The sequence below is a fragment of the Cynara cardunculus genome (genome assembly GCF_001531365.2).
Source record: "Cynara cardunculus var. scolymus isolate 2C chromosome LG 17, CcrdV1, whole genome shotgun sequence".
NCBI lineage: Eukaryota > Viridiplantae > Streptophyta > Magnoliopsida > Asterales > Asteraceae > Cynara > Cynara cardunculus.
Genome location: NC_037544.1, coordinates 36,399,256 through 36,417,735, shown reverse-complemented (window position 1 = coordinate 36,417,735; position 18,480 = coordinate 36,399,256). Strand labels below are relative to the sequence as shown.

General features: G+C 36.4%; 2 protein-coding genes across 3 annotated transcripts in view; one reads left to right on the top strand and one right to left on the bottom strand.

The window, feature by feature from the left end:
• Positions 1-905: 905 nt before the first annotated feature.
• LOC112500946 (protein tesmin/TSO1-like CXC 6) lies at positions 906-12,266 on the top strand. Its single transcript, XM_025104569.1, has 8 exons — positions 906-1,246; positions 3,486-3,593; positions 6,619-6,796; positions 7,435-7,797; positions 8,263-8,366; positions 8,862-8,956; positions 10,240-10,647; positions 11,895-12,266. The coding sequence occupies exons 1-8, from the start codon at positions 906-908 to the stop codon at positions 12,125-12,127; spliced, it is 1,830 nt and encodes a 609-aa protein (XP_024960337.1). The 3' UTR covers positions 12,128-12,266.
• A 2,648-nt stretch (positions 12,267-14,914) lies between these two features.
• The window catches only part of LOC112500142 (peroxisomal fatty acid beta-oxidation multifunctional protein AIM1-like), a 13,042-nt gene continuing 9,476 nt past the window's right edge, over positions 14,915-18,480 (bottom strand). For both annotated transcript variants that reach the window (XM_025103468.1, XM_025103467.1), the window contains exons 15-18: positions 17,765-17,886; positions 17,287-17,435; positions 15,870-16,008; positions 14,915-15,448 (exon numbers count right to left, since the gene is read on the bottom strand). In XM_025103468.1, the coding sequence (XP_024959236.1) occupies positions 15,398-15,448; positions 15,870-16,008; positions 17,287-17,435; positions 17,765-17,886 (461 nt within the window). In that variant the 3' untranslated portion in view covers positions 14,915-15,397. The remainder of the gene's footprint in view (positions 15,449-15,869; positions 16,009-17,286; positions 17,436-17,764; positions 17,887-18,480) is intronic.

Genomic DNA, 18,480 nt, shown 5'->3' with positions numbered 1-18,480 from the left:
TACTGAGCTGATCGAAAGCAAATAATACAGTCGAGACAACATAATTATATTTTTAAAAACAATAAAAATTTAAATAATAACACGGTATTTTATTAAAATATATTATTTTAAACTTGGTAATTCCGATAAAAAATAAAATATTTAATTTGAATTTAAATCGATTATTACCAAAAATACGGTATTTTAAAAATCGATTATTTTGGGTAATTCTAACTGAAAAATCTATAAAATATCACTTTCATACCAAATTAAATTCATTTCACTAATAATTAATAATAAAATATAATATAATTAAATAAAAAATAAATAAAAATACGTTATTATTTAGTTACATCTATGGGTCAAGTCCAAGAAGTAATAGAGATATTTCTATGGCATCTTATGAATCAAACGGTCAAGAATCATCCATGGACCCTGTTATGAATTATAACCGTCGGATCCAACTTTCAATCTCAACCATCCGATCAAAATACCAACGCTTAATCCACCGTTAATTATTTATAAAAATTGAATTTCAAAAGCTCAAGAGAGGGAGCAAAGAAAAACTAGTCTACAATTTTCGCTCCTCTATTTTTCCCCTTTTCCAAAATTTATCATCTCAAATCTTGTCGAATCTAAACCGGGTTTTTGTTCATAGAGATTATTGGGCTTCGGAGATTGTTTGATGGGTGAGGTTTTGATCTGGGGTTAAGTGTTTTGATGAATTTGAGGTTGTGAATCTGAGCTGTTTATGTGGGAGTGATTACAAGTTTTGATTGTTTTAAATTGATTGTGTATTGGGTTCTTGTTTTTGATTCAAATGGTTGTTGAATTGTGTTTGAATTTGGGGAATTTAGTGTTTTTTTGTGTTCTTATGATTTTGTAAAGTTTCTTGATGAAAAGGATTGGAATTTGGCGAGATAATAATGGAGAAAAGTGAAGGCGGGGGGGATTTGAATTTCCCTCCGAAAACGAATCAATCGGAGGTGGCGGAGGCGACGACGGATTTCCCGGCGGCAAAAAAGCTCGCACGGCAGCTGGATTTTAACATCGTTGGTGGCGGTAGTCAGCCGGCGGCAGTGACTCCGGTGGTTTTACCGGAACACCCTCAGCGGCCAGTTGTGGTGCAGATTCATCAGCCCCCGCCGCCGGCCCCGCCATCGCCAATACAGTCGCCGCCGCAACAACAACCACCACCACCACCATTAATTCCGGCGATGCAGCATTCTCATGGTGCAATTGTTCATCAACAAAATTTAAGACCTGTGTGAGTATTCTTCGAATTGTTAATTTAAATTTCAATCAAATGGGTGTTTGATTTCATAAATATGTTCGAACATTAATGGGGTTTTTGATTATTAGTCATAGGGGCGTTCAGGTTGGTCAAAACCCTCAAAATAATGAAAAACTAAGGAACAACCGTTCAGCCGGATGGTATGCACACGTGTATACAAGTAATATGTAAGCAATAATTTTTCTGGTATGCACATGTGTACAACATGCACACAAAAAACAACTTCAATTACTTGTATGTACATGTTCATATCTTCTAGACCAATGTTTACGACGGTGTTCCACAATTTTTCATTTTTTTTGGGTTTTCCCCTGAACCTCCCTCGTTAGTCGTAATCAAACATATTTGCAATTTGAAAAACCTTCAAAATTCCAACATTTTTTAGAACTTCATAATCTCAGTTAGATTTCAAGTATAAAATACTTTGAATTTAGATATTGAAGGTTCTTTAATTGCCCTATATTGTTATTTTCTTTACAATTTAGGTTGAGAAATTTGACTGTATCAAAGTGCCATGGATTTCTAAACTTTTTGAGGCAATTTTACTTGCCCATCTTGCCTTTTAACAAATGGTCTCAATAAAGTTCGCAAGAAAACCCGTATTGATCTTTCCTTTGAAAAGCACAAAGATCGAAACTGAAAGTATATAATGTAGCTCTTTTGGCGAAGTCAAGCCTCAAGCTTTAGGAGCCACGACAAGGCTACTGCGTTTGTCAAGGCGTGACTTATGGAGGCAAAACTGTATATCATATATATAATTATATAGACACATGTATGTTTCTACTATTACTCAAAGAGTCAATGATATTAAACAATTTAAGTTAAGTTATATACTTAAAACTAAAAAGCAAGACACTGAAAGGGTAAAAAAACAAATATCACGTTACAAAAACCACGAACTGGTGTATGGCGTGCCATAGGCAACGCGGGGTCTGACATGAGCCTTGAGCCACGGCGCCACAGCGGCTGTCACATCCCTTTTTGTTTGGTTTCTTGTTATAAAGGAACCAAACTATATTGTTTTTTCATGTACTATTGGAATTATGAAGTATATTAAGAATATAGCCAATTATTTTAGATGCAGGCAAATCACTGAATCTTTAACGATCCTAACACTTCGGATGGTGACCATGGGGAAGATGTGTTTTCCATGATAGCTAGGTATCTTGACGTGAAGGTGGCTTGTGCTATTTGTATTGTTAAGGGGATTTGTAATAGACGATGGTAGCTATATTATGTGTGCGAGTTAGGAACTTGTATTTGTTTATTGCCGCCTCATTAAATAGGTCATGCTAAATTGCTAAGAATGATTTACCTTTTAAGGTTCGTTTGGTTTCATGGAATGATTTTGAGGGATTTGGATTTCATAGAAGGCTTTGGAATTGGAAAGATTTGCAATCTTTGGTGTGTTTGGTTTGTAGGATTTGGAATGAAATTGAATTCCGTTCGTTATAGATGATTTATAAAAACAAACTATAAACGCGGGGTTGGAATGGAATTCAACTCCAAATCCCGCCAAATGCCAAAAACAACAGAAAGAGTAACTATAGATAGTTTGATGGTAATTTGTTGATTAAAGACCAACATAAATTATTACTATTTGTTCGATTGTTTTAACAAGAAAAAAATGGCAACCAAATTTTCTTTCTTGTTCTGTCTAATTCCCTTTCTGTCTTTGAACGCTTTATTATCTTTTTTGCATGATTCGAACCCGTATGATTTAATCGTGAACAACGAGTCTCCTACATATTTTATGCATTTGATGATGCATTTTTTTTGTTCAAGCACTTGACACTATAAATATGCATCAAGAACATATATATGATGCATCCATATATTCAATACACACACACACACACATAGAGATAGGTTTAGGGGAAAACCCCAAAAAATGAAAAACTGAGGAACACCCTGGTAGCAGTTCATCTGGATGGTATGCACATGTGCATAAAAGTAATTGAAGCTGTTTTTTGGTTTTTATGCACGTGTGCATGTTACGCACATGTGCATACCATACAAATTGCTTAGAAATTACTTGTATGCACATGTGCATACCGTCTAGATGGACGGTTACGAGGGTGTTTCTCAATTTTCAATTTTTGCGGTTTTCCCCTGAACATATATATATATATTATGACATGCAGTATTTCCCGCTTCATGAAATCCTAAACTTCATTTATAAATGGAAAACACTATATTTTTGTCGTTCCAGGAAACCAGAATCCCCGAAGTCCCGACCAAGACCGAATGCCGAAGTAAAAGATGGTACCCCGAAGAAGCAAAAGCAGTGCAATTGTAAACACTCACGATGCTTGAAATTGTAAGTGCTATTTTTCTCTTCAGTTTCTTTTGTACAAAATTGTTTCATAGTTTTGTTGTTAGTAAAATCTTTATTCAAGAATCGACATGTGAATTGGAGTTTTGGCTGCAGTTATTTTTCTTGAAATAAAGGTTGTTTTTTAGTCTTGAACGGCCACTTATCGAATGGCATTTACTGAATTATTAATTAAATATGAAAATGCTAATTTCATTAATATGTACACAAAGTAAAAAATATGTCCTAGTGTCCACTTTTCAATTCTGCCCTTAATTATGAGGTGGAGAAATTCATTACCTCCATTATTAAGGGTAAAATTGTCATTTGTTAATTAAAAGTGTAATCTTTACATTTTCTAAAACCGTGTGCCTTTTTATTGTGGGCATTTATTTGGGATGGAGAGAGTATATTCATCTATCCATTCTCGTAATAAATTTTGCTCAGAAATCTGACATTTAGACGTAGACGCAAGCCTTCATGCACAAAAATTAGCAATCGCATACTGAATTGTTTTCTTAGGGGTTGTTTGGTTGGTTTTTCATTAAGTCCTGTATGGATAAATATGTCTGTGTGGATTAATCTGTTTGTATAGATTGGAAAGGTTTTCTTTGAGAGGGTTTTTCATAGATCGAATGAGCAAGGAAGGTCACGTTTGGAAAAAACTTGGTTACGAATAGTCATGTATAGCTGACTGAATAAGCTGTGAGTCCCATTAAGCTCATTAAGCTGCTAACAAATAACAAACATACCCTTAGTCAACTTTGAAACAAATTGGTCAACCATCATTATGTATTTACTTTTATGTATGTAACGTATGAATTATGAGATAACGTCTTTCTTTTAAAGATCTTCCTTTTTAAGTATATATAGGATACAAACACGTGTATTACATGCATGTCTATAAATAAACCTTCTTGTCCTCAAATCTTTAGAAAATTTTCGAATTCATATATCCAAGGGTGGATTCAGTAATAGCCTAGGGGGTGCCCGTGTTCCCGCTCTATGACACAATGGATTTTTTTTAGAGGTCTTAAAGGTGATCCCACTTTAATTGATGTGTGCTCACCTAAGTTCAACAAAATGGCCGCAACCTATTGGTAGTGTCATTGCATGTGGCATTACAGGTTGCAAGGTCGGATCTTTTTTATTCTTTTTTGGTAACAACAATGAAAAAAGAAGGAGAAACCACTTGGGTGTTGCAAAAAACCACTTTGATGTCATTTTTAATTAAATTGTACTTTTTATAGTTAATATTTGTCTTATTTTATACTCATTCCAAAATAAATGTACACATTAAAAATGACACAATTTTAGGAATATGTAATTAGTACACATTTTAAATAACCAAATGACACTTCCATGTATCATTTACCTACATGCTTTCAATACAGATTTGGATTCATTTTCTATTTAAGCATTTGATAATTGCTAGACTCATTAGGGGAGATTATTTTGGAGAACAAATGAATAATATGATGATTCACTATGAATATTGCATATTTGCATTAACAGTTTGAACTCCCTTCAGCTCTTGAAATTTTCTAAACCAGACATTGAGGTTGCTTGGTTGGTTACATTAAGTTCTATATGAATAAAGTTGTCTGTGCGGATTAATCTATCTGTATAGATTGGGAAGGTTTTCGTTTTGGAGGGTTTTTCGTAGATAGAAGGAACTCGGTTTTTAATTGGGAGGGACAAGTATGGAAAAAAACTTGGCTTTTTGCATAAAGCTTCCCACTAGAAGCTTACTGAATAAGCTCATTTCTATATTATTAAGCTACTACCAAACACTCATGTATAGCCGACTGAATAAGTTGTGAGTCCTGTTAAGCTCATTAAGGGGATGTTTGGTTGGTTGAATAAGCTGCGAGTCCTGTTAAGCTTACTGTATAAGCCACTACCCTTAGGGTCTGTTTGTTAGCAGCTTAGTAAGCTTAATGGGACTCACAACTTATTCAGTCAGCTATAAATGACTGTTTGGTAGTGGCTTAAATCTTAATGATATAAAAAGTGGTTTATACTGTAAGCTTATAGGGGGAGCTTTATGCAGAAAGCCAAACCTGCCCCTCCCAATTAAAAAACGAGTTCTAATAGTTGAACTCCCTTCGGCTCTTGAAATTTTCTAAACCAGACAAGGGTAGTGGCTTATACAGTAAGCTTAACAGGACTCACAGCTTATTCAACCAACCAAACATCTCCTTAATGAGCTTAACAGGACTCACAACTTATTCTGTCGGCTGTACATGAGTGTTTGGTAGTGGCTTAATGATATAGAAAGTAGCTTATTCAGTAAGCTTCTAGTGGGAAGCTTTATGCAGAAAGCCAAGTTTTTTCCGAACATGTCCCTCCCAATTAAAAAAACGATTTTTTCCCGAACTACCCTTAGGGTCTGTTTGTTAGCAGCTTAGTGAGCTTAATGGGACTCACAACTTATTCGGTCAGCTATACATGACTGTTTGGTAGTGGCTTAATGATATAGAAAGTGGTTTATATAAGCTTCTAGGGGGAGCTTCATGCAGAAAGCCAAACCTGCCCCCAATTTAAGAACACACTCCTTCCATCCATGAAAAACCCTCCCAAACAAAAATCTTTTCAATCTATACAGACAGATTAATCGACACATACAATTTTATTCGTACAAGACTTAACGGAAAACCAACCAAATAGCCTCTAAAGTCCTTTATGGATAAAACTGTCTGTGTGAATTAATGTGTCTGTATAGATTGAGAAGGTTTTTGTTTGGATGGTTTTTTCATAGAAGGGAGTGTGTTATTTTAATTGGAAGAGGCAGGTTAGGAAAAAAGTTGGCTTTCTGCATAAAGCTCACCCCTAAAAGCTTACTGAATAAGCCACTTTTATATCATTAAGCCACTATCAAACAGTCATGTATAGCTGATCGAATAAGCTGTGAGTCCCATTAATCTGCTAACAAACAGCCCCTAAGCTGCTAACAGACATGCCCTTTGTGCTACATATTATTAGTTGGATGATTTTAACGATGGGAAACTCATTTCATTTTGGTGATCAGATATTGTGAATGTTTCGCTTCGGGAATATATTGCGATGGTTGCAACTGTGTCAATTGTCATAACAACATTGAAAACGAGCCTGCTAGAAGAGATGCAGTCGAAAGTACTTTGGAACGTAATCCGAATGCATTTAGGCCTAAAATTGCCAGCAGTCCTCATGGAAACCGTGATAATAGGGTGAGTCATCTTCATAACGATTTAACAATAAGGTGGTGTTCGTTTTTTTTAAGAGGTGTTGAAGTCTTTTTTCACTTTTGATTGATAAGAGGTGGTGCTCAAATCTGAAAGCAGAATCAACGAGACTGTTTGTTTTCAAAACTGATAAATGACCGAATGTTCATAATTATCTATTTTTACCCCTCATAATATAAATTATATTTTTACTCATAAATATATAAAATAATTATCAAGAAATTTTCTGAGGAATCTTTACTTGGTTTTATTCCTTTTCTTTGAAAGTATAATATTATATGGCTTCTATTAAACTTAATGAAGACATAAGAAACCAACATGTTCCACATCTGTTTGTATGTTTTCTCACACTTTGCATAAGTTGTGGTCTTCATGGACAACCACTCTACTCTTTGGGGGTAAAGGTCAGGTGTGCCTACATTTTGTTTGGTTTGGTTTGGTTTGACATCATAAACGATGAAACATTTGTATTCTTCTAGTAGTAATGAGTTAAAAAACGACTATAAAAATTTAAAATTCCGCCAGTATATGGTTTAACAACAACGAAAATAAGATCCTAATTGATCGGTCGAGTTTATATTTTTTGCTTGTCTCTTGAGTGGATCATTCACAAATTAATGCAGGAAGAGGCCGGGGAAGTTGTAGTGCTGGGAAAGCATAACAAAGGATGCCATTGCAAAAAGTCGGGATGCCTGAAGAAATACTGTGAGTGTTTTCAAGCCAACATTTTGTGCTCGGAAAATTGTAAATGCATGGATTGCAAGAATTTTGAGGGAAGCGAAGAACGGCAGGCACTTTTCCATGGAGATTCTGCCAATAACATAGCGTATCTTCAACAGGCGGCAAATGCTGCCATCACCGGTGCTATTGGATCCTCTGGTTATGGTTCACCACCTGTATCCAGGAAAAGAAAGGTCCAAGAACTTTTTTTTGGTGGGCCCGCTGCAAAAGATACGTCTTTTCACAGGATTGCGCAGTTTCAACAGGTAATAGATATAATCCGTTCATCGATTCTTCTTTTGGGGCAGGTTCAAATGAGATTTGAGAACTTGGGAACCAACTATTCATGTTGAATATCGTGATAGATATTCATGATGCATATCATGAATAATGAAAATGCATGATATTCATGAATATTTTAGTGTTATTCAAAATGAATATTTCATGAACCGTACATATTTTTGAGAACCCGGGAACCAACTATTCATGATGGATATCGTGATAGATATTCCTAATATTCATCATGAATAATGAAAATGCATGATTCATGAACATTTTAGGGTTATTCATAATGAATAATTCATGAAAGTGGATTACCAGGTTCTCAAAATATTTACGGTTCTCATTTGAACCTGCCACTTCTTCTTTTAGCATTTATAGGCTGGTCAAATAGTTGACTTTGGCTTCACATTGGTCACTACGTTTTGAACTTTCTATTGTTATGCAACCAGACAAATCATGTCAAAGTTTCTGCTCCTTCCTCTTCATGGCCTTCTGTTCCTGGTGCTCGTGTTGCTAACAATGCGTCCGTGGGTCCATCCAAATTTATGTACCGGTATACACTCGCTCAAAATTGCTACACACACACACATATATATGCAGGGATGTTCAAGGGAAAACCCCCCAAAAAATGAAAAAACGAGGAACACTCTGGTAAACTGTTCATCTAGACGGTAAGCACATGTGCATACAAGTAATTGAAACTGTTTCTTGGTTTTTATGCATGTGTGCATACCGGACAAATTGCTTATAAATTACTTGTATGGACATGTGCATATGAATGGCTACCAAGTGTTCCTTAGTTTTTCAATATTTTTTGCGGTTTTCCCTTTACTTGACCCTATATATATAACAAAGGTCAGGCCTTGGGGATCCTCTCCATAGATCACCAGTTCGAGGAGGACCACTGGGGATTTTCCTGACTGTTATCTTCAGGGGCCATGGGATTGGTCGAGGTGGGCGTAAGCTGACTTGGACACCCACGGTTATAAAAAAAGTTGCTATATATTGTTCGTTTTTTTGTAAACTAACTAGTCTATCTTGGTTAAAGGTCTCTTTTAGCGGATCTTATTCGTCCAGATGATATGAAGGAGCTTTGTGCTGTTTTGGTGGCGTATACGAGCGAAGCAGCCCGGGTGCTTTCAGGTATATATAAACATGTTATAATAGTTAATTTAATGAGACGGCCATCGCTTCTATTGTTACTATATGAGCTCTTTTCACATGATCTTTGTTAGGCTTATTAGTATTTTAAAATTATTACCATTTTCTTTTTCTTTAATTACCGTGTTAGCCATAGATACTGCATATATATATATATATATATATATATATATATATATATATATATATAGACTTGGGATCATGTGAGACCAGCGTGTTTTCGTGAGACCAACTTTTTACACATGAAACTTCACAGCAAAATGCTGTGAAGGTGACTTTTTTTAACCTTCACGGTGTTTTTGCTGTGAAGGTTCGACTTTTTTTAAACCTTCACGGTGTTTTTGCTGTGAAGGTTCGACTTTTTTTAAACCTTCACGGTGTTTTTGCTGTGAAGGTTCGACTTTTTTTAAACCTTCACAGTGTTTTTGTTGTGAAGGTTCGACTTTTTTTAACCTTCACAGTGTTTTTGCTGTGAAGGTTCGACTTTTTTTAAACCTTCACAGTGTTTTTGCTGTGAAGTTTACGTGTAAAAATGTGGTCTCACGGGTCTCACGAAAACAGGCTGGTCTCACGTGAACCCAACCCTATATATATATATATATATATAAGGAGGTTTAGGGGAAAACACCACAAAAAAATGTAAAACTGATCTGGATGGTATGCACATGTGCATACAAGTAATTGAAGCTGTTTCTTGGTTTTTATGCACACATGCATGTTATGCACATGTGTATACCGGACAAATTGCTTACAGATTACTTATATGCACATGTGCACACTGTCCAAATTAACGGTTACCCAGGTGTTCCTCAGTCTTTCATTGACTTTATATATATAGAGAGAGAGAGAGAGGGAGAGAGAGTCCCCTTCTTTTGCAAACCACCTAATTAGTATGAACCATACAAACTAATCTCAACTGTCCATCTAGTCTAACGAATATCTGGTTTCATAAATATTTCAATTGTTTTCTATTCTAGAATGTTGATGATTATAAACGAACTTTGATCCTCTTCCTTAAATATCCAGATCATAATAAATGAACCCTCACATTCCCATAAATATCTCAATGGATTGGTTTGTATTAGTTACGTGCTTCTATTTTGCTAAAATAACCGAAGAGATTAGTTTAAAGCTCAACTTACAAGCTTTCAAGAAACAATGAAATCACCACATTCTACTAATTGCAGTTATATCTGTTCAAATTTTAGACTGGGAAATGCCATGAAATTCTTGATATATATATATATATATGTTTACTCTTTCAGATGAGAGAAATGTGAAAGAAAAGATGACAAACAACGGAGAAAGCACTCTCACATCATCATCCATTGATCGGCTACAGAGCCCAAAGGAACCCAATGCCCAGAAAGCTGTGGCTGATGAATCTTTAAGCGGGATTCAGGCCGAAAACCCCGGCCTAGATGAGTCAGGTTCAGATGGTTCGAGAGGGAGGCCAATGTCTCCAGGAACTTTAGCCCTGATGTGTGATGAACAAGATACGGTTTTTATCAATTCCGGTTCTAATCTATTAGTGAATAATCATGGTTCGGCTACATATGGTCATTTGCCGAATGGCCAAGTAATTACAGAAAGTTATGCTGAACAAGAGAAGATGGTGCTGACAGCGTTTCGAGATTGTCTTAACAAACTCATCACTTTAGGAGAATTAAAAGGCAAGTTTCGACCTCTTTTTAAGTTCTAATTCCGTTTTTGTTAACCGTAGAAGTTTTTGGTGGCATAATCGAATGAGGTTCTTGAAAAGGTTGAGAACCCGTGAATCATGTATTGTTTTACATTGTGAAACAATACCTAGAATCTTAGAGTTAGATGTAGTCGTGTAGAAAAAACATGTGAACATGAAATAACAAATTGAGATCAGTTGTGGTTCTCGTATGAATATCATCCATAGTTTTTGTTTTCGCATATACTTGTGGGACCCTTTACTCCTTTGTCTTTCATGTTTATATAGTATGTCGGGAATGTTTGTTAGCAGCTTAATGAGCTTATTGGGACTTGCAGCTTATTAAGTTAGCTAATGAGCTTAATGAGACTTACAGCTTATTTGGTTAGCTATACATGACTGTTTGTTAGTGGCTTAATGATATAGAAAGTGGCTTATTAAGTAAGCTTTTAGGGGGAACTTTATGCAGGAAGCCCAAGTTTTTCCCAAACTTGTCCCTCCCAATTAAAAAACACGCACCTTTCATCTTAAGAAAAAACCCTCCCAAACAAAAACCTTCTTAGTCCATACAAATAAATTAATCCACACAAATAACTTTATCCATACAGGACTTGATGGAAAACCAACCAAACAACCCCTGCTTGGGTTTCTATTAACTTCTGTTCGGATAAAGTTGTCTGCTTGGATTAATCTGCCTGTGTGGATTAATCTGTCTGTATAGATTGGGTGTTTTTTCATAGATGGAGTGAACATGTTTTTTAATGGGATGTCTGTATAGATTGGATAGGTTCTTCATAGATAGAATAAACATTTTTTTTAATTGGAAAAGCAGGTTTGGAAGAAACTTGTCTTTCTGCATAACGCTCTCCCATAGAAGCTTATTGAATATGCCACTTTCTATATCATTAATCCACTACCAAACAATCATGTATAGCTGACCGAATAAGCTGTGGGTCCCATTAAGCTCATTAAACTGCTAACAAGCAAACCCTAGTTTTTCCTGCTTTTACTGTATGACAGACGTAGTTTTTCTCATATCCTAGTAGTTTCTAGTACAATGCTCGTTGTTCCTATGTTTGTTTCATCTTATCTACCTGTACCTCTGTCTCATAATTAAGGGTAAAATTGGAAAGTGGAAACTTATTTTTGGACGGTCGGGGTATTAAAAATCTTCCGATGTGCATGCTTAATAGCTTATAATACCGAACAATATCATTCTAACTTGGCTCTACATTTCAGAAACACAATGTTCTTCGTTGGCGAGAAGTGATTCTGGGGGTCAAAGTCAAATGGAAGCAGTCGAAAACCCTACTACAAAAGCTCGTTGGGATCCTTTCGTCAACGGTTTCCCAAGGTCAGCAGCCCTACCCACAACAAACCCATCTCAAAATAACGATAACTACACACATTTGAAAATCCCGTTTCATGCCGAAAATGGAGATTTGAAACTAAAACCCGAAAAAGATGTGTAACAATGAGAAGTATTTTCTGTATTATTAGGCGATCAGTTTTTTCTTCGATGCAACGGCCAATTATGCTTCGATTCACCATTGTCGAAAACTAACCGATTACTCTATTCATTTACCATAGTATTTGATCAAGTTCTGGAGTGTTGATTAGTGTGTTCTTCTTTCTTACTGATTACCGACACACACTCTGGTTAAGCGCTGACTGGATAAGAGTACAGTCTGGATAATGCTGAATGGGTAGGTGCTCGGTTAACACCATCAGTCAGATTTAGATAAACTAGCTGATGCTGATAGGACGTAATCGACACCGTAGATAAACATGCCCGTAATTTTCATATTGTTGTCTTCATGTTGAACAAAGAGTAATCAGTTGTATCCAAGAGTGTTAACGAGCCGAGTCAAGGAGTAGTAACTTGTTCGGGCCCGGAACGGGAAAATATCAGGCTCGAACTCAACTTAAACTTGAATGACATTTTTGATGTTCGAGCTTGAGTTTGAGTTCGATGAGCGTTTCACATTTTTGAGTTTTCGTTATGACTTAAAATTCAAGCTCTGTAAGCTCGTTTATATGCTTAAACTCAAGATCAGTTGACTTGTTAATTTTTTTATTTTTATTGTAATGATATGTTTAGCTCAAAAAAATTGTATGTTTGTATGGCTGAAATCCTTGAAAAATTTAGAGGGTGTTTGCGATTGCTTATTTGAAACAACTTATGCTTTTCTACAAAAGCACTTATGAAATTATAAATCAGAAGAGTTTAACTTCTTCAAAAACTACTTATTACCGGTTTGGTGCCGGTATAAGTTGTTTATCCAAACACTCAAAAATGCTTATTACCAGTACCACACCCAAACATTTTAATGGAACTTCTGAACGAATCAAACAGAATATTGGTGTTATATAGTTTGACTGGTTAAGTTAAACAAACTATTTTGTAATCGTGAACGCCTCAGAGCCCCAAATTACTGAGGTTTTCAAATTATTATTAAAACAAGAGTAAATTACGATTTTCAGTTGTTAATAATTCTGATTTTCGTCCCTGTGAACGTGTGGTTTAGAAATTGTGATTTTCGTCAATATGATCTGTAATTTATTGCTATTTTCCTCCCTGGATTAATTCCTGTATTTAGGTTGTTTTTGGTACATGGGACAAGACAAGACAAAATGTTTTGTATCACGTTTGGCATGACATAAGACAAGACAAGAACTCATTATTGAATGTTTGACGTGACATAGGATAGGGACAAGGTGGGACAACGTCAGATAAAAGGTTTTTTTTTTTGTTTCACCAAAATAGGTGGAACAAGATGGGACAAAAATTAGATGAAAACTAAAATATTACTAATATACCTTGTTTGATATATAATCTTAATATGATATTTGTTTTAATGGTCATCATTGCTAGCTATGACCGCCACCACCATCGTCGACCACCTTCTCTTCCGCTACAACCTCCTCCACCACCCCCACAACCATCATCGATCACCAACTACTACCGTGCATCACCACCTCCACAACCACCATCGGCCACCGACCACCATCGTCCATTGCCACCACCTCTACCACTGTCAGCCACCTTCACCTCCTCCTCTACCACCTCCACAACCACCATTGGTCACCGACCACCACCATCCATAACCACCATCATTACCACTGTGGGCTACCTCACCTCCACCATCACTCCACCATCTGTTGCCACTACCACTACCTCTACTACATCGGTTACAACTACCTCCATAAATGTCAACCACCACCACCACCACCACCGACCATCTTCACCTCCTTCACAACCACCGTCGTCCACCAAAAACCACTGCCTCTACCTACACAACCATCGTCGACCGTCGACCACCGATCATTGACCACCACTGACCATCACCACCATAACCATCGACTACCACTACCTCTGCCCACCACTACCATTACCTCCACCATGGTCGACTGTCATCATCACTATCTACCATTTACTTTATTTGTGTTAATTATAACCATTATGTGATATATAAAATCATCAAATAATTTTTTGGAGCAACTTGTCTAGTTCTGTCCAGTCTAGTTTTAATCGTATCCAGTCCTGTTTAGTCCTACCCTCTTGTCCTGTCTAATTTTGTCATGTCCTGTCTCATCATGTTTGCGTACCAAACATTACCTCAAGTACAAGGGACCAAACAGTAAAAAATTATAAACCATATGACCGAAACAACAACAAATTGTAAATCATAAGAACTAAAATAACAATTAACTACAAACCATAGAGACGCAAACCACAATTTCTAAACCACAGGAACAAAAATCGTAATTTTTAAAAACTATAGAGACAAAAAAACGCAATATACTCTTAAAACAATGATACAATTTTTAAAATAAAAACAATCTGAGACATTTAGGTGCTATTTGACAGTTGCTGAATGGTTTGGTACAGAATGATTAAATGACACTCATGATATAATGCAATATGAAATACAATTGTTTGTTAATTGTTTACAATGAAATTAAGGCTCTGAATGGTTAAAGGAGTCCCAGAATACAAAATCATTCAAAGAGTTTTAGAACCATTAAGAGGTAGGTTTTTTTTGCCAAACAAGATTCACCTCTTAATGGAACTACTAAGAGGTAAACAAACAACCCCTTATATATAGTCCACTCTAACTTTTCTTTTAAAAAGAAAAAGAAAAATTGTATTAATCCAGGTCAGGACGCTATGACTTAAATTGGTGATCTTTGAGGATGTTTTCTAGGGAAGATCCCAAGTGACCTTGCAGGATTCGAACTGCTGAGCTCTAAGGAGAAACCCCAAAGACCCAAGCTTTATTGTCAGTTGACTTACATTAATCGATGATTTTGATTCACAATTACATATTATAAGAACAAAACTCGTTCCATTTTGATACATTTTCCTCTCGAGAAAATGGGAAATTCCTCTCATTGCTAATTCTAGAGATAGGCAAACCGGTTAACCAGATCAATCTAATAAATAGGTAAACCGGTTAACCGGGCCGGTTCGAGTCAAACCACCCAAAGCCCTGATAAAGACTTTACCTAACCGGTCGCAGTCTAGACCGGTCTAAAGGAGAAGAAACCTTGACTGCTTGTAATCCATTGGTACCTTAATCTATATAACCATACAAAGACAAACAAAGGACAAACACTGCAAATTTTATATTGCTTCCAAAGTCTTGAGAAAAAGACCAGTTTTATTTGACAATCGGCTTCACGTATTACTCAATCGATGCATATACTCTCATCTTCTTCCAACTTGATTGATATATTACTTACAGTCGGGCCCTAGAACTTGTAGTTTTAGGCGTTGAAACAGGTGCATTCTGCAAAAGAGATCAATATGAATACTGTTAGAGTCCCACATCAGCTAGACTTGGACTTTTCTACTTCAATATATGTTGGAACCTCCATTCTCTCCTCAAATGGTTTTTTGGAGAGTAATTTGATGTGGGATTCCACATATCCCACATGGTATCAAAGCAAAATCTATTTGGGAATCCGTGCCCATCCACATTAGCAAAATTTGGACCTTTCTACTTCAATATATGTTGGAACCTTCGTTCTTTCCTCAAAGGGCTCTTTTGGAGAGTAATCAGATGGGGTTCCACATATGTCACAAATAAACCAAACAGAACAAACCCAGTATATCCTACCCGGAGGTGGGGTCCAATAAGGGTATGATGTATGCATATGAAGACGCATTCGTGAACTGATGAATGAAGAAGGGGGATTAAGATTTCTTACCAATGGTACACCATTCATAGCTCTTTCTTCCAAGAATCTTGATGGTTTATAGAAGTTGCCATATTTTTCAGACCAATTCTTGAGACTTGTATATATGTGTTTACTCCCAACCAAATCAGCCCAGAAGATGATGCCACCACTACACCCAAAACCACACAACTATTAAAGTTCCAAACCATCATATTTGGTCTTAATCGCAAATAAGCATTTCACTTTAAAAATTAAACCAAACGAGCTCAATATGCAGTAATTTACGGGTGTTCGGGGTGCGGGTTGTTGCGGTTTATATGTGGTTTGAAGATTTTCCCACAACCGCACCACATATGCCTCAAACCGCAAAAAAACGCACTGCGAAATGCATGCGGAGTGATGTGGTTTGTACCTAACACATTTCAATCCAATAATTATAAAATCACAATATCAAAATAAATTCGACAAAGACGTTTCCATATTTCATACAATAAAAAGTTCCAATACGTCCAAAATGTGTGATTAAAAATTGTGTAGAACAAACCAAAGAGTTCCATACTTAATTCAAATACATCTAAAAGTAAAATTCAAAATAAATTCAACGATGATGTGTGACAAACAACAAAAGAAAATAACTCAAACAAGGAATCTGTAACGTAAAACTTAAGGAAAAAAAAAAAAAAACCAATAATTTATTAGTTATTTTCAATTAGTTAATCACAATGTGTGTGTATATATATATTAAACATATTTAAACGTGCGGTTTGGTTTGGTTTGAACAACAGTTTGATGATTCAAAACCACAAACCAGATAAAATGCAACCGCATGTTGCGGTGTGGTGCAGTTTGGCGGTTTAGATGAACACCTCTATGCAGCATATCCCATATAGAGGTAGTATCTAAGAGTAGAATGTACGGTGTCTTTGCCTCTAACCCAAGGGGTAGAAAGGCTGATTACGTGAAATGTAAAAAGAACAACTATAATTTGTAATGAACGAACAATTTTAGACCAAACGTGAAACTATAGCGTATTCTTGTAAACTATAGCGTTCTTTTTCACATTTACGTAAGAACAATGGGCAAGAAACTAATTATAATAGTTGGAATTTCTATTTGCTGTCCATACATCTCGTATCCTCGAATATGGAAATGCCGATGATAGACGTCATATAATGGGTGAAAAAGCTAGCGGCTAATATGGACGTACCAAAGGGTCATTTGGCCAGCAATACCCGGGTTACTAGTAGAGCCCAATCTCCAAGGAGAACAAAGGTTTAAACCTCACAAAGATAGTGTGAAAGTATTATGTTTTGTGTGATTTTTTAGGTCGGGCAGTTTTTAGGCTTTCCACCTGGGGTATGAAAAACCTCAGGACCGGGCCCTGGTGATGAGTGTGTGTGAGTATTTGTCGTATGTAAATATTATATACTTCAAAAAAATGGCGTACCGTTGTTTAGGGAAACTCATCCCAAGAACGGATGCAATGTCAAGGTCAGCTGCTCTAACAACAATTCCTTCCTCTAGAACACGACACGCTTCGTTCACCACTGGAAAGAGTACCATCTCTACTATTTCTTGGTCGGTGATGGATATGGGCTGCCACAGATAATTCAAGCATACACATTATTTTCAGTCTTTTGATCTGAAGTACTTTTAAAACTTTCATTTTGGTACCTCAGATGTGATATCTCACACATTTAGACCAAAATATGTTAACATAAAATATGAATGGGATCAAAGTACGTTGCATTTTCATGCGTTCTTAGATGTAAATTGGGTGTGTCTAAATGTTTGAGATGTCATATCTGAGCTACCAAATAGAAAGTTTCTGAAAGTACGTTATACAAAATAGGAATTAGACCAAATGGCAAGGTGGGTGGTGGCTGAAATCCGCCCTGAACCAGAAAGGCTCCTCCTTTTCTTACCTTTCCTTGCGGCATAAGATTGGCTAGCCTTCTTGACTCCTCTATAATTGGTAGCACCAGCGGGTCAGGTTTCGGCTTGCTACCTTTTTCGTAGACGTAATACCCTTTCCCATTGTTTTTACCTGAAACAGCCGTGTCATGTAAACAAAAGACCCATGATTGAAAGATAACAAGAAATGGTGTATGTATATATGTAGGATCAAGTTCATGGAAAAACCGCAAACCTGGTAACCATTCATCCGAACACGGGTGTAAATGATGTGAGTCGAGCTCGAGTATTGATATACTCGACTTGAACTCGATAGTAATTTCTCAAGCTCGAACTCGACTCTAAAACTCGTGAGTAGTTAAAAACTAAACTCGACTCGAACCCAATTGCAATTTTTTAAACTCGAACTCGAGCTCGAACACGTTTGAAGCTCGAACCAAGCTCGAACTCGTACCCAAACTTGAACCCGAACCAAGATCGAACTCAAACTCGAACCAAGCTCAAACCATTCTCACCCATTGAAATTTATGAAATTTTAGGGTATTCTCTTAAAAATCATAGAACTTAAAAATATTCTCTTAAAGTTTAGAAAAACTAAAGGGATGCACCTCAAACTTCATCTTCAAAAAGACAAAGTTACAAAGTGAATTCACCGCCCTCTCTTTTTATAACACCTCTTCACCCTTCCTTTACTATTTCTCTTCCAAAGTGGGACAACTTCACCACT

Bases quoted from the DNA above. Each gene is read 5' to 3' on its own strand.
- LOC112500946 (XM_025104569.1), top strand. From the start codon at position 906: ATGGAGAAAAGTGAAGGCGGGGGGGATTTGAATTTCCCTCCGAAAACG. The intron at 1,247-3,485 runs GTGAGTATTCTT...TTGTCGTTCCAG, and splicing joins CAACAAAATTTAAGACCTGT to GAAACCAGAATCCCCGAAGT. The intron at 8,367-8,861 runs GTATACACTCGC...TCTTGGTTAAAG, and splicing joins CCATCCAAATTTATGTACCG to GTCTCTTTTAGCGGATCTTA.